The sequence below is a fragment of the Corvus hawaiiensis genome, chromosome 4, assembly GCF_020740725.1.
Source record: "Corvus hawaiiensis isolate bCorHaw1 chromosome 4, bCorHaw1.pri.cur, whole genome shotgun sequence".
NCBI lineage: Eukaryota > Metazoa > Chordata > Aves > Passeriformes > Corvidae > Corvus > Corvus hawaiiensis.
Window position 1 is genome coordinate 71,784,575 of NC_063216.1, and position 15,185 is coordinate 71,799,759.

The 15,185-nt window shown below is 41.6% G+C and overlaps 1 protein-coding gene across 1 annotated transcript in view; it reads right to left on the reverse strand.

The window, feature by feature from the left end:
• The window catches only part of SEMA3D (semaphorin 3D), a 130,989-nt gene that overhangs the window by 10,057 nt on the left and 105,747 nt on the right, over positions 1-15,185 (reverse strand). Inside the window, exons 12-17 of the mRNA XM_048301099.1 lie at positions 12,099-12,321; positions 8,947-9,035; positions 7,094-7,135; positions 5,706-5,863; positions 3,635-3,699; positions 1,287-1,426 (exon numbers count right to left, since the gene is read on the reverse strand). Of these exons, the coding sequence (XP_048157056.1) occupies positions 1,287-1,426; positions 3,635-3,699; positions 5,706-5,863; positions 7,094-7,135; positions 8,947-9,035; positions 12,099-12,321 (717 nt within the window). The remainder of the gene's footprint in view (positions 1-1,286; positions 1,427-3,634; positions 3,700-5,705; positions 5,864-7,093; positions 7,136-8,946; positions 9,036-12,098; positions 12,322-15,185) is intronic.

Here is a 15,185-nt window from a genome sequence, read left to right on the forward strand (position 1 = left end):
GAAAAGATTTTGTATTACCTGGTAGAAAATCAGAAGTGTCTGGTATCCCCTAACTCTGGCTTTCTGGGCCAAGACATAACTGGGGTTGCAACTTTGGGGTGATTTCCATGAGTCACATCTCACCCGGAAGTGATTCTCTCATGGACACCTGCCCTGGTCTGCATCTCCCCAGCCTTTGGAAAGGACCAGCACATTTTCTGCACTCAGGAAGTCTCATAGGATGAATTATCACTGACAGTGGAAGACCAGTTGTATGTTTGATAGCTCCTGTCATTTAAACTAATTTTTGTCCTGGAAGAACATACAACAAATAAGCATATCTAGCACCTGGGACCAGCTCCCTTGAAAGGGCAGCTCATTTCCCTTCTCCTTCCCCGTTGCCATGGTTGCCATCACAGCAGGACTTGGCATCAGACACAAAATCACTCATGTAAGAGAAAGGCTATGAAAACTCCCGAGGTTTGAAACTCACTCACAGACCCAGTCCAAACCAGTCCCAGGATATTGACCTTCCAGGCATGTTGGAGAGGCCCTTTGTCACTAGCACAGAAAGTGTCACACAAAATCATCAGGAAATTGTGCAGGAGGTTTGCAGCGACCTGGAGGCTTCCCCAGGGCCTCTCCATCAGTGAGGACCCCAAAGCTGCACTCCAAAGGAATTAAGGGCCACCACAAGTCTCACTGCTTTCTACACCAGATGCAAGGAGCAATCCTTAACCTGACATCTCTGCATCAGAGCAGTGTCCCATTTAAGAAAAAATCTCAGACTCCACTAACAAGAAAAAAAGCAAATAAAAAGCCTTTTAACCACGCAGACCATTCCTTCTCTGGGGAGAGACGGAGAGAAGCAGCAAACCACACATGCAATTCTTAGCTACACTGCTTAACATAGTAAGGGAAAGCAATCAAGACACTAAATAGAGCTGAGATTTTATTGAAACATAGGGTTTTGAACATACTTTTACCTACACAAGTAGATGCGTTAATTATCGGACAAAACAGCTTTGACTTTTTATCACTGATTTATATTATCTCCGTTTTTAACTTTTTATGTCTAATAGGATGAGCAGGTAAGTCAAAATAAATACCAAAATCTGCTTATGATACAGTGCAAATGGTTTTCTCTCTTCCTGACTGCATGACTCAAATGGTGATTGCAGAATGCTATGTGATACCTAAGGTGAGGCAGGGAAAAGTAAAACATCGACTAATCCCAATAACTCCTGCCTCTCAATGCTCAGCTGAATTCTCTGTGGAGGAAACCTGCCTTGATGACTATAACTTACCTCTTCTCGATGTTCTTCTCCAGAGCGCTGAACATACCACCTAATAGAGGCTTGCTGGGACTTAGGAGTACATTCCAGAAAAGTTGAATTAAATTCAATGCCAAAAATCACCTTTTCATCAGCAGTTTCATGACTAATGCCTGGAAAGCAAACATGGTACAGGAGATTAACCCTGACCTGCTTTTTAAAGCAATGGGAAAATAGCCTGATTCAGAACAGATGCTATAAGAGTGAGTGAATTATAAAAAAGCAAAAGGAAACTTAACTTTTAGCTTAAACTATAACTATGAGGATTTAGAGGCGGCTGCTAACCTTCCTTCAGTGCAACTGGTTTTTAAGGAGGTCAATAAAATCTGTATCATGAGCTTGCTCCATTTTAAAGTTGGGGCTTTCACCTTTGAGGAATTTAAAATCTGACCCATATTTTTCCTTTAAGTAATGCAACTACTAAACCTGAGCTAAACCTGCTGAAGTTAGATTGTATGGTCTGGTTTGTTCATCCCAAGCACATTAAAGGAGTCACAGGGATAAAGTACTAAAGTTTGCCTCCCTTCAGTGTAATTTGAAATGCTCTGTAGTATGTTTCAGACCAAACATGGAAGGAGCCATGAGGAGATCTGAAATCCTTTCTTGGTCTTCTGTAAATCTGAGCAAATAATTTCTAATCTCTGCATCTTCATTTCTCTTTCTAGTCTGTTTTATCTGCACCTTATCTACCTTAGCAAGAGACTAAAGATGTTTCTTATGCCCTCTGAATAACAGAAAGGAAGGTGAAAGCAGTAGTGTCTCCTGAATCAAAAGTTAGCTCCATGTCAAAATTAAAACAATTTTGGATCATGCTTTCAATATAACAAGTACCTATATGAGTTCTATAGAAATTCAAGCTCTCTGCATTATTTCCCTGTGTCACTAAGATTTCAGGAGAGCCTAACAACTTCATGCAGCCAATGAAGTGTCTGGGAGAGAACCTCACACAGCAGAGCCCTGAATTTAAATAAGTTTAAGGACCACAATATTACTAATTAACAAAAATGGTCTGAATAAGCCAAAAGCTTGGAGTGACACAGGTCAGCTTAAAGGGTTTATGGCACACAGGAGTCACCCCAAGTGGATAAAACTGCTATTGGTGGCACTATGTCAGGGCAAAGAATTAATACCAATTTCTGTGCTACAAGACTTTAGATTTGTCTAATAAAGCTAACTCTTCCAGTATCTCTTTATCCTTCCACGAAAATGTGACACTGTCAGCCTTTCTGCTAGGGTTTCTATAACCTTGAGCTTTGCACAGTCTCAGATATCAGTGTTTGGAGAGTCATGGCAAGCAGCAAGCAAGGAAATTCTGGCCCTTGGGATGAACAGGAGTTTTGTCGTTGACTTTGATGGAAATCTTACCCTGACTTTTTAACTATGTCTGCAAGCACACATGTACAGTCAGAGCCCTCTAGACTGTGCAACAGACGTCAGGCTTTGATCCCGTGGCAAGCAGCTCTGATTTCTGCACTGCCTCCCACTGAGGTCTGCAGCAGGCACCGAGCACCGCAGCGGCACGGAATAACTGGAGATCAATGGGAAGGGATGGCTTGTCCCAAAGCCAGTGTTCAACGTGGTGATACAATCAATACTGTTTTGTCTGGATTGTTCACTTTAATAAGCAGCTAGAAGAACCCCAGACAAAGCCATGGTTGGGTTTGAATGCTATTCATTTATTTTACGCTGCCACAGAGATTGCTGTGTAACCGCAGGGTTTCATACTGACAGTGCTCGCTGAGAGAGAAGGGCTGCAGATGCCAGAGGAGCAGCCAGACCCTTTGGCATCTGAAAAGAGGGTGTGGGAAAGGGAGAGGGAAGAGGGTAGGGAGAAGGGGGTAGGTTATTGTTAATAACAGGAGCATTTAAGTAGCTGTGGGAAGGGGAAGGGGCTGGTTTGGCAGCTGCAGCTCAGCCTTGGGACCTGTGTCAAGTGGCAGAGGAGAGATGGCATGTTCCCCACTCCCCCCTGCAAGCCTCCTTGTGGGATTTGCTGCCCTGTTTCTGGATGGAACATCATGCACATCCCATTAGCTAGTTTCAGGGATGTGTCTGATGTTTTGGTGCCAGGGGCACGTCTCCCTGCCCTGTGTGAGTGCTGGGGAGTGTTGCCCCTAAGGGATGCAAGGGTGATATCCCATGCTGGCTGTTCCTTTCCAGCTCCAGCTCTGAAAATTTTAACTGTGGGAGGGATGATGGATATAAAGGGTGGGAAAGGCAGCTGTTCTGTTGAGCTTAGCAAGTTTTTGGAGACAGAGACCCTCACAGCAAAATCTGCTGCCTAAGTGACAAAAAGAGCAAGAAAGGTGAAGAATACTCACTGTCTTCCACATCCCAGCACTGTGCAACTGGGTCTCCATACTTGACATCCTGCCTTCTGGCTCGCCTATGGGAAGAGCATGCAAACTTGTAACACTTCAGACATAATTGCTGGAATGCAACAACAAAATACAGAAGAGCTCAGCAGATGTGGACTTGCATTGCTCCCACCCTACTGCTGACAATTACGGTCTTAACTAAAACCAGCCTCACCCTCAAAGCAGCATGTGGCCTAGAGAGATTTGTACAATTGACATCAAGAGAAGAGCCTGTGATTTGGGAAAACCACTGGGAGGAGAAAGAGAAAAAGCAAGAGAAAAATATCTGCCTAAAATAAGGAGTGTGTAATACAGTGACAGAAGGAGTGTCTAAACTTGCTTAGACCAGCATGTCTCTCCTGGCAGGGTAGACTGTGTTGCAAATACCTAGAAACATTTCATGCTGTAGACCATGAAAAAAATCTGAAGTTCAACAGGTGATATTCAAAACTGAGCTCAGTATTAACCCAAGGTAATACTGACTAGTAAGCCAATTATTAAAATAAAGAGAAAATAATGTATTTTAGTTTGTTAACAAACAATTGACAAAATCTGGTTATCTTTCATCTTTATGGACAGAAAAAACATAAGACAATGGTCTGAGATGATCTAACTTGCCTGCCAATCACTGGGTGTGTTACATGAACTCACCGTGATTTACTGTCATTTCAGTGTGATAGCGCTAAAAATGAACTCTTCCTCTGTGTATAATTGCATTTATCTCCCAAGAGCTACGACAAAAATGGAAACTTTTTCAATTTTTCAGTAGAAGAATTGGAGACCCAGGAAAGAACTGGTTCTTTCCTCACAAGCAGCAGCAGTGGGACCTTCCATGTGCAGAGCAACGCCTCTGAAGGAGAGCAGGTTGCCAAGGCCTGTCTGTCCACTGAGCAAAAGCTGTAGACATGCTGGAAGCACAGACTTCAGCACAGAAGGAAAACATTCAAGTAACTGATCTACTGCAGGATTCCCAGGGCCAGTCACCCATCCTTTGTTTTGGAACCACGGACTTTTGGCCTTCCCTCCAAACTGCACATCTGTTAAAAAGCATGACCCATCGATCTCCGTGTCCCAGCCCACCCCAGACTTCAGCAAGCCTCATGTGTCACTAACTTTGCAGTGAGCCTGAACACTTGCTTTTCTCCTTTCATTTATGCTTCTCTGAATTTAGTTTGCTTTGGCTATGAGGGAGAACACATAAAGCTCCCTGACACCATGACATGATAACGTATGAGTCATTAACTTCAATGGCTCAGGACCCAGCCCTGTGACCCCTAAGGTGAAAAGTGTCATTCCAGAGCCTGAGCTCAGACTGAAACCTCACTGCAAGAATTGCTGTCAGGAGGACTTTGTCCAAAGGGGAATGAAGAGGCTGTGAAGGACTCTGGCACCAGCTAAATCAGCCAAAAACTTCAGGAGACACATCCAGCAGCTGAGGCAGTGCACTGCTAGACCCTGCAGCATGCTCTCCCTCCATCCACATCCAAGGTACTGTCCTAGCTGGTGGGTACAGAAAATTCAGATGAAGCTTCTTTCACTGTGGAAAGACTGCTGCCAGTATGGTCAAATCATGGTACTTAAATCTCTGTCTCCCTCTCATGGCTAGACCACAAATACAATTGTTGGGTTAGGTCAGGGAATTTAATATATTATTGACCACTCTGGGATACTATGTTAAGCTCTGCTTTTTAACTACTATGAAAAAGTCAGAAGCTTAAGAGAGGCTCTTGCATCTTGGGCAGAGTTAGCCACAACCTGGACCTCCATCTGAGCACCTTGTGTCTTAAAGCATTCAGCATAAAAAAGGAAAGTGATGGATTTACGATGTTAGCTGCAGTAGCCAAGTTACTGTCACACAAACAAAGCTATGTTGTCTTCACAGCTCTTTGAGCAGAAATGTGAAACATGGCCAGAGTACGAGCACATTTTGAGGCAAATGACATGCTAAGTAAAAAGGCAACAAGTTATGAATTGGAACATCTAAAATTCTTGCAAGCAGCAAGATCTTCTATAGCATGTCATGTTTTTTTCTTACCTTTTAGAACTGGGGGCATATCTGGAACAAGAGTTTCCATCCCAGGCACAGTATGGGTCTCTGGCAAGGCAGCAGTCTGCACAAGCCTTCCCATACGTGTGACATCTGTGCAGAGACAGCTGAACCAATCCATCCCTGGAACCAATGTACAATTGTTGCTGCAAATCAGGCAAAGCAAATTAATTAGGAGTGTTCTCCAAGTAGCCAGTGTAAAAAGTTCCCTTCTTCAGTGCCACAGTTGCAGACTTTTAACCTTATCCCAGATTTTATAAAACAATGGAAAATTCCTTCTTCAGTGTAAAATGTTTCTCAGGGCCCAGTGTGAACTGGCCAGTGCCCATCCATCCCAACAACACAGCAGAGAGGAAAGGGGACTGCAGTCCTGGAAAGACACCAGCACTCAACACCCTTGTGTTTTACTACAGCACCCTTGTGCTACAGTAAAAAATCAGAAGCAAACCACGGAAAGAATGGCTTAATAACACATTTAAAAACAAGGGGCTGGATAGTCGCAACGTTAACAATCTGGGAACTAGGGGTGACCTTGTGTGAATAAACTTCATGTTCTGCTTCTGATCCCGAGGTAGGATGGGGATAATGTTTCTCCCCTCTCCCCAACGCGTGTGTGGATTGCCTGAGGAGCCAAGGGTGGTCCAAGCTGGAGCTGGCTCATGCAACACTTCCATCTGGCCTGCCACCTTTTTTCATGGGAGATGGGACCCAGCTGTGCTGTGCGTGCCTGAAAGGCAAAGTACCTCTTCCCGTGTGAGGGAGCCCTGTTGTGCCAGAGCTGCTCTGGTCACTTCTGCGGCTCAGGGAGGGGTGGCTCTGGTGTCACGCTGCCTCCTGAACATGCATGGAGCCATCACGGAGCTTGGAGCTGCCATAAAACCGTTTCCTATCAGGAGATACCGCGCTACGAATGGCCCCTGCACTGCCAGGGTTGGACCACCCAGACTCAGGCTGCAATTTCAGAGGAGGGGGACTGGTTGTGTGCATACAAGTTTTAGCACAGTGAGGCCCTGATCTCTCCTGACTACTAATAAAAATAAAAACAATAATAGTAATAATAATTTATTACTAGATTGTAAAGAGACAAGTATTTCTGGAGGCCGGAAAAAGAATGTGCATTGGCTTCACTTACAAATCTCACTACCATATGACTAAAGGTTTGTTTCCCTGAATAATTACCAGCTTGGGTACACAAATTACTGTTTGTAAGCAAACAGGAATTAGGCAGGCAAACAATTTCAAACATATCTCTTTCCTTCCAGTTACACTTTAAGAGCCACCCATGGAAAGCTTGGCCACTAAGCAACAGGAGTCACCTGAAAATAGGTGTTCAGTGTACCCCATATCCTCCAGTAATTAAACAAGCTTATGATTACCTGTTTCTGAGAAATCTCCATGGTTGAGATAAACGAAGGGTGCTGAAAAATAAATTAGCAACGTGTATTAGTTTACAAATTCCCTGTTCTTAGTGAAAAAGAGAGCAGAACTTAACATACAATAAGCAAATAAAACTACAGGCTCATTTGCTTGGTTTTAACTAATATGAAGAAAACAAATCCCAACAGAAAATAACAAAATTCATGCTTCCAAAAAGAAATCCCATAAATTTCCCCAGCTGGAAGGAGGGAATTAGCTTTAATTCTGAGAGTTTGATATCTACCCCATCCTGGGCAATGAACCTTCACATCAACTTTAGTTCATATTAAGCACTATTTGAAAGGCTTAGTTGCCATTTAAGGGATACATAGCTAGATCTCTGCACCAGGATGTATTTCATGGCTATGAAAGACAGTGAAATTTTTGCCCGTGACTGATGTAAGAACAGCACAAAGCTCAGGGAATTATCTATCACCCAACAGAAGATTTATCTAAGCCTGTTGTTTAATATTAATGCAGTTTGAGGAAATAAGGCATGTTTTTTCAGCCACTACCCCCTTCAATTTTCTGGATTCAAAACCATAGAGGTAGCAGTTATAAATGTTACCAAATAAAAATGTGAAGGAATGTCTGCTGACTAGAAAAAAATGACCTCTTTTTTGTTTTAAATATGATATGGCACATTTTCCCTTGACGTTATGTTTTAAGAATGCAGCAAATTGGTGCACATACTGGAACTGCTCATTATTTGGCAGGCCACTGAGTAATCTCAGTATTTTCTGAGTGATATTTATAATTGGTGTCCAAGACAGTGGGAAGAAGACATAGAGATCCTTTAAATCAAAGTTTCGTCATACACATGACATATCAAAAGGCATATGGAGAAATGAACTCTTTGAAATAATTGTTAATGATCCTGTGCTTACACTTGGAAAAGTCCCAAATTGATTTATTCAGTATGGACAACAATTTGGGCTGTATAGCACATAGGAGAGAGGATGTGTGAGAAAGTAATCAAAATGCCATGGATGCAGACAAACTTTGATGGAAAAGCAAAGTGAAAACTGAAGAAGAGCTAAGCAGCATAAGAAGAAAGCAAAGTGAGAATGCAAATGAAGAAGAAACTAATGAATGGAAAAGAAAATCAGTAGGGAAGACAAAGGTTTCCATTTTTCTGATGTAAAAGTATGTTGATGTCAGCTCCCTACCCAGCACTGAAGTTAATCAAAAATTGTGCTTGTGCAACAAAAGAATCTTGGGCTTTTTACAAGCTGTATTTATGAAGAAGTCGTTGGTGTTAGCAGGGCTCCAGTTACAGAATAACCAAATCAAAATGGTCAAAAATACAGAGTCAGCCTTCACCAATAAATTAAAGCACACGGATAATCAAAGCTAACTTCTTGCTTATTTTCCTTATGTTTTCAATTCCTAATGTTGCTATTTTAAAGCATTTCTGTGCACCCAAGGAATTTTGTGTGTTTGTTTTTAAAAAATATAATTGTACCTAGGATACTCCCAATACCAATTGGGCCATAGAAAATTTCACATTAAAAATATAATATTACTATTTTAATATGTATAAATAATAAAAAATGTGGGCTCATAATTTCAAACTAGAACAAAGCAGGATAAATGAGACATTCTATGGGTTTGAAAAATCACGGTCTGTTTGGTTTTGGACATTTTTCAATCGACTTGCCCAAAGAATACCAAGGCATTTAAAAATTTACATAGTGTCCCTCTGGAAACTTGAACTAGTTCCAGTAAACAAACAACCAGACAGACAAAGCCAGTTTGGGCCATGATGTCCCCTGAATAATATTTAATTTATGTTGTGGCTATTAATGCTTACCTTGAATATCTGAAGCTCTTCCAGGACCACCTCCTCCTTAGTCCACTTCTCCTTTGTGATACTCACAACCTTCTGGACTGTGCCTACGTCTGAAACAAATATGCCTCATGTAAATCCACAGGTATGTCTCAATATGCATGGGCCATTCCATTTCCTGCCCCGTAGATAAAGCTAATCCATCAGGGATGTTGCTTTCCAACCACATCTATGCCCACTGCATCTCCTGCTGCCTGCAGAGCTCTCTCCATACAGTGCATTTATGGTTTTACTGTATGGCTGAGCCAACACAGTCGCAGGCTGCTCCTGGCAGGGATGGCCCAACTCTCCTGCTACATAAACACACAAACACAGACAAGCACATCCATGCTGCCAGCTACGAGTTTCTGCACATTTCCCTGAGACAGAACTGGGGCCCAACTGACCTCAAAGAGAGCCAGCTCAGGGGGCTAAATTGGCAGAAAATTACTTCCTCTTTTTTATAGAATTAATTTATTTCCAGTATAGGTCCTTAATCAGAAGTAAGATTCATTTTAATGCAATGAGTTAAGCAATGCACTTTTAAAATTTATTTCTTCACTTAAGGAAATCTTTAAAAAAAGACCTCCATTCAGCATCAAAAATCTTACTTTAGTCATTACTTATTTAGAATCATCTAGAGATTTTTTTAAAGTTAAATCTATTCATCAATTTTAACCTGAATTCCTGCTTGGTGTAAAAAATAGCTGCTCATTTCATGTCAGACCATTACATATTAGTGAACCTTGAATGGTTCAGAACTCAGAAATTGCTCAGGGGAGTGGGCTGGGTGCTGGGATGTGGAAGTGACACAGTGCAGCTTAGTCCTAAGCTCTACACATAGTATTGAAATAATGAAATATAATACATTATAAGGGAAAGAATGAGATTTTCATTCTTCTTTTCCAAAACTACTGAAGTTCACATTACCAATCAAAGCCAAATTATGGCAGTTTGCCTCATGTATTAGAGCTTTTTTTCAGAGTTTGTTTGACATAATTGCCAAAGCCTGCACATGCACAAGTTGGCTCTGTACATTCAAACATATAATAAGCTACTGATCTTCTGCTGCTCAAAATCTCCTGGGTTATTTGTTATATCTATATTCAGTCTCTCTATATAATTGAAATTTTATCTTTGAGTTCATTTTTCTCCTTACAATGAGTTTGGAGGATAAAAAAGAACAAAACCATGCACTTACAGAAAAGAAAACACACTTTTAAGGAAGGCATTGCAGAAAAATAAATGTCTGCATATTATGGAGCGCCATCTAGTGACTGCATGGTACTTGCTGGTCTTGACACTTCTAAACCTGACTACTTACACTTGAAGAGATGTCTTAGTGCCAGGTAGGAACAGTTAACCTGGGAGAATTCAAGTTGCTGGTCTCTCAATATAATTTAATTTCTACTAAAAACTTTAAAATGGAGGACAGAAAACATCTGAAAGCAACCTCTACAGCCACTAAAAGAATATTTTGTACATTTTTACAATTGAACTCATCTTCTCAGACAGTTACATTTCAAATTACTTTTTTTCATTCTTATCAGAAGAAAAGTAAGTTGTAGTGAGCACTCTGAAATCCTAGGCATCACACAGTTTGGGAATGGGTTCCTGTTCCTTTGTTGACTATATTAATATTGCTCTCAGAAAGCAACACAGATTTTCAATCATCATGTCTAAAGGTCATCCCCAGCCTTCTCAGCCAGCAGGGGAGAAAACAGCACTTTTAATGGTCTTTTTTTATGTAACTGCTTTTTTCTCTGACACCACTGTACTAGCCTGGGATCATAGAGGGTCTGTGACATTGTCTTTTTCTGGAAGATACGAGTTGTGAAATGGATTTTGCTGAAAGACCTAAGAGTTCTGAGAGAGAGGCTATCTCTAGACTCCTGTGTGGGGTAACACAGATAGAAAACTCTTGAAGGCTGAGACAACCCACACTTCATAAGAGACAATGCTCTGTGACAATTCACTCCTTTCCTCAAATTACTTCAGAATAGCCATACATATCAAGTTGTGCTAGAGACACAAAATTTGCTCATAGGCCAGGTAAAATGTTGTGCAACCCAACAGCACTGGGGTAGGATTCAAAATGAAACCTTAATTTCCCTACAGCTCACAGCAGTAGCTCATCTGCTGCACTTGGATAAACCTTGTCACCTCCATGTACATGTTTCACCTTCTCTGAGATGGGGATAATGGCAGTGACCTCCTTACTAAAGCACTCAGATCTACCAGTGAAAAGTGCTTTATAAAACCTACATAGAACAAGAGTGAGAGAATGCTGAATTATGGAATAAGAACAAAACCACCAATGGAGTAATATGGTGGATTATTGGTTCAAAAATCGTATGAACAGGTATACTGATATTCCTTAGCAAACCTTTCTCTTCAGTGATTCATCCAGTGATTCTAAGTTTAACTACTATGCTAAAACTAGACCTTTTCCTTTAGGCATTAATCTATTATAAAAATGTAAATAGATATATAATTATTCATAGAAAAATGGCAAAGCACTTTTTCCCTGACAAGAGTAGCTTAACCACTCTCTCTTCAATCCTGGTTGTCACGTTTGGAGCTATCATGTTGCTAATTTATATCTTTAAAATTAGTTGAGTGGAATTGTTGCCTTAGGCTCGATTTGAAATAACTTCTTAACTGTTCAGCATCTCATGAGATAAAATGCTGATGCACTACCATGTCACTACTGATAATATGAAGTACTCCTTGAAGCTATTAAGGTAATTTTTTTTTTCTTTTAATAGTTTCATTGATGTGATTCCAGCAGGAAGCCACACTACCATGGTAGTCTGTAAAGACAGGTACTGAGTGGTACTTGGAGGGTCAAGAAAGTTCCGGTACTCTGATCCCTAAATGGTTTATCACCTAGGCAGCAGGAGGCATTAACATCCCAACAGTAGTACAACCATGAACTGAAAAATTAATTTAATTTCAGCACTTGCTTGAAGACCTGGAACTGAATCAGAAGTGCTTATATGCTTCCTGAAGCTGCATGCATAGGAAAAAGATCTTAGTCTAGAGGTTTATTCAGGTTTATCCAGGACCTACTGGACTAAAGGTGTTCTAAAAGGATGTGGTTTGTGCACAATGATAGTGGAAGTTCTCTCTCATACCCGTTCCCAGGAAAATGACATCATATTGCCCGTCCTCTGCCATGACGTGGTCCACCACAATCTGGGTGAGACGATAGTCCGCGTTGATCTGCGTGAACACCGGGGCTCCTGTCACGGGGTAAACTGATTTGTACATCAGAGGGTGCCGTCTAATGAAGCTAATGACTTCATCAGGAAAGTCTCTGGTAGACTTTATGAGCGGGTCGTACGTTTTGCTTGGACACTAAACCAGAGAGAACAAGAAGATGAGAGGAGTTTTAGTAAAGAAGTACAAGTAGAAATCAAGTTTTCCACCATAACATTTGTAAAGGCAGTAATAATCCTATTTTTCAGTGATTCGTCTCATCCCAAAGCAGCACTTGGTCACCACCTCACTTTTTGAAAGAACTGCTTTAAAACCAGAGAAATTCTCATGATGGGCTCAGTATGGGTGCAGTGAATTCCACTTCCTTGTTCCCTGACCCACTCACAGGCAAAATATCACGTTTGGTTTTTTACACAAACACGGAGAGTGAGACCCGAGGAAAGGAGTCCTGTCATGCTCTGTAGGATTCACTTCTGGGCGCAGGTAGCAGCACAGTTAAATTTGCTGCAGGCTGCCTGGAACAGAGCAGGTACGGGAGCAGGGGCTGCCAACAGCAAGCCTGGGCTGCCCTCCTGTGGCTGCTGCGGGAGGAGCTCACGCACTGTAAGTTCAGCATCTCAACGCTCTTCTGCTTCTAGTATTCCTGTTCCTCTTTACAAAGCTGAGTGTCTGCCTTTGGCCTGAAATCAGAAGCCATAACTTTTCCCTGCATGTGGCCTGAAATCAATTCATTTTCAGTGAACTGTACCTCCTACACATCACATATATTTTTTTCTTAAAAAAGGTGTATCCTCTAGATGTCAGACAACCCCTTTGGCTCATTATTTCTCAAAATTGACTTCCTTACTCATTCACAGAGCTGACACTCTTGACCAGGCCCAGGGCTCAGATGCAGTGTCCTTTTCTCTAGTTTTTAACAGCATAGTCTCATCCTCCTCTTGTCCAGATAACTGCTCAAGAATTTGGTACTTCAGGCACTTCCCCGTGCTGGGGTTCACTCCCACCCCTATTTAGACCTATACTGACAAACTGGTCACTCCAGTGGTTTCTTTAGTTTACACAAAGCCGTTTCTAACACATCTTGCCTGAAGACTACCCACAAACCTAACTCTTCAACCTCCATCAGATTTTTCCTTCCGTGCCTTTCGGGGTAAGCCCAAGTACATACCGGCAAGGTGTTTAATTTTGGTGACCCATGATCTCTAATGCTCACCTATCTCTTCTTTCCTTCCCACAGCTGTTTGCATCTCTTTTATACCCGTTCTTTCGCAATTAGTCTCAAGTTCAAGTCTGAGAAAATGTCTGTTTTGAACCTGGAGACATCTAGAGGTGTTACTGGGGAACTACAGTCCTGGATAAGATGAACTGGGCACATTATTCCAGTTGGTGACAAACTTTCACACATAAACTACAGATTGCTTCTTTTCTAACACTACTTTTAACTACGTAATCCCTGTGTTTACTGGCAGGTGGAGCTCTAACACAGCCTGTGAAGAAAGACGCGATCAGGTAATGCCTCTGTACTCCATGAAGAGAAAGATTTGTAGTGAAGTTGCTCTACAGTCCTCCTTCATAGCAGTATTTGACAGAGAAGACTAGCTCATATTCCCAACTACCCAGTTTGACGTGTTGAATCTATGGTGCTAGTTAAGGGCTTGTGGTTAGGATTTCTTCCACTATGTAAGGCAGAGCAGCAATTAAACACAGATTTCTGACTGAGGAAAAGCTTCACAAAAGTATCTGAGCCTACGTGTATATTCAGAAACAAGACAGGCCAGGGAAGCACAGACCAGCTGATGTTGTACATCCACATCTATCGCCACATCTGAAATGTCTGTTGTGGTCAATTCCTGGTCTACCTTGGACCCCAAACACTGCCACAGCATTGCCACAGGGAAGGTGCCACTTGGAGTGTGCCTAAACTACGGCAAAGCCCATCTTAACATCAAACAAAAGATTGACTAGGGGCCTGCACTTGAACCTGACCTCTGGTTTTCGTTAACAGACCTGTAGCCCCAGTGATTTAAGAGTCTGCAGCCTACTTCCACTGCTTGCTTGAACTGAATTTTATGGCTATCTAGAGAGCTAACAGACTTTGTTCAAGTGTCCACTTGCTTAGTGTTGTTTCAATCTGTGAGAGTTAAGCCTCTGCATCCCCATCTTCATAAAGGATTTGAAATAGTTTATTGAAAAACATCTTAAGCCCCTGGATCACCTAATAGCTTTTGACAATTTCCCCATGGACAGTAAACCTGTGCCAATTTGAATTAAGATAAATTCCATCACGTAGTCATTTTTGTTTCACTGTACAATTCCATTTATGGCTGTGAAAGAAGCGACAAGAAAAACAAAAGAGTTCTATTGTCCTGTGATAACCACTCGAAAGACATTCCTTGAAGATACAGTCGAACACAAGTAAGAAAGAAGAAAAGGAAAGTCCTCTTGGAAATACCAGTTCCACTGGAAACACATACTGCAGTGAGCCAATGCACAAACCTAGGGGGCTTGTGCCAGCAGTCCTGTAAGAACTTCACCCTCTGGCTTGCTGGGTATCATCTCCTACATTGTGTTTTCTGCTGTGTTTTCCAAAGTCTTTGCAAAGTTACATCCTTGAGGTGGGCTGTATTCAGCTTGGCTTTTGAAGGTAACAATATGAGTAGAATAATTTCACAAAGAAATATGACTTTGGGACAAAAAATAGACTTTGGGATTAAAAAAAGGATGTTTACCTTTAGAGGTGTTGAACATAAGTTTGTTGGGATAAATAGAGAGAAACATGTAGTAACTTTGTCTTTTGATCAAAGTTTTGCATTAATTTATTCTATTCAGGATGAGAAACAAATTCCCTTCTTCAACTTCCCAACCATGCAATAACTCTCTTCCCCCTCACGGTGGACTAGAGGTTGATTTTCCCCTGTATGTCCCTTTTCTGTGGTTCATGTTCCCGCTCACTGCTCAGAGTCACCATCTGCATCTACTGGAAATTTGCTGACTGCTCACCT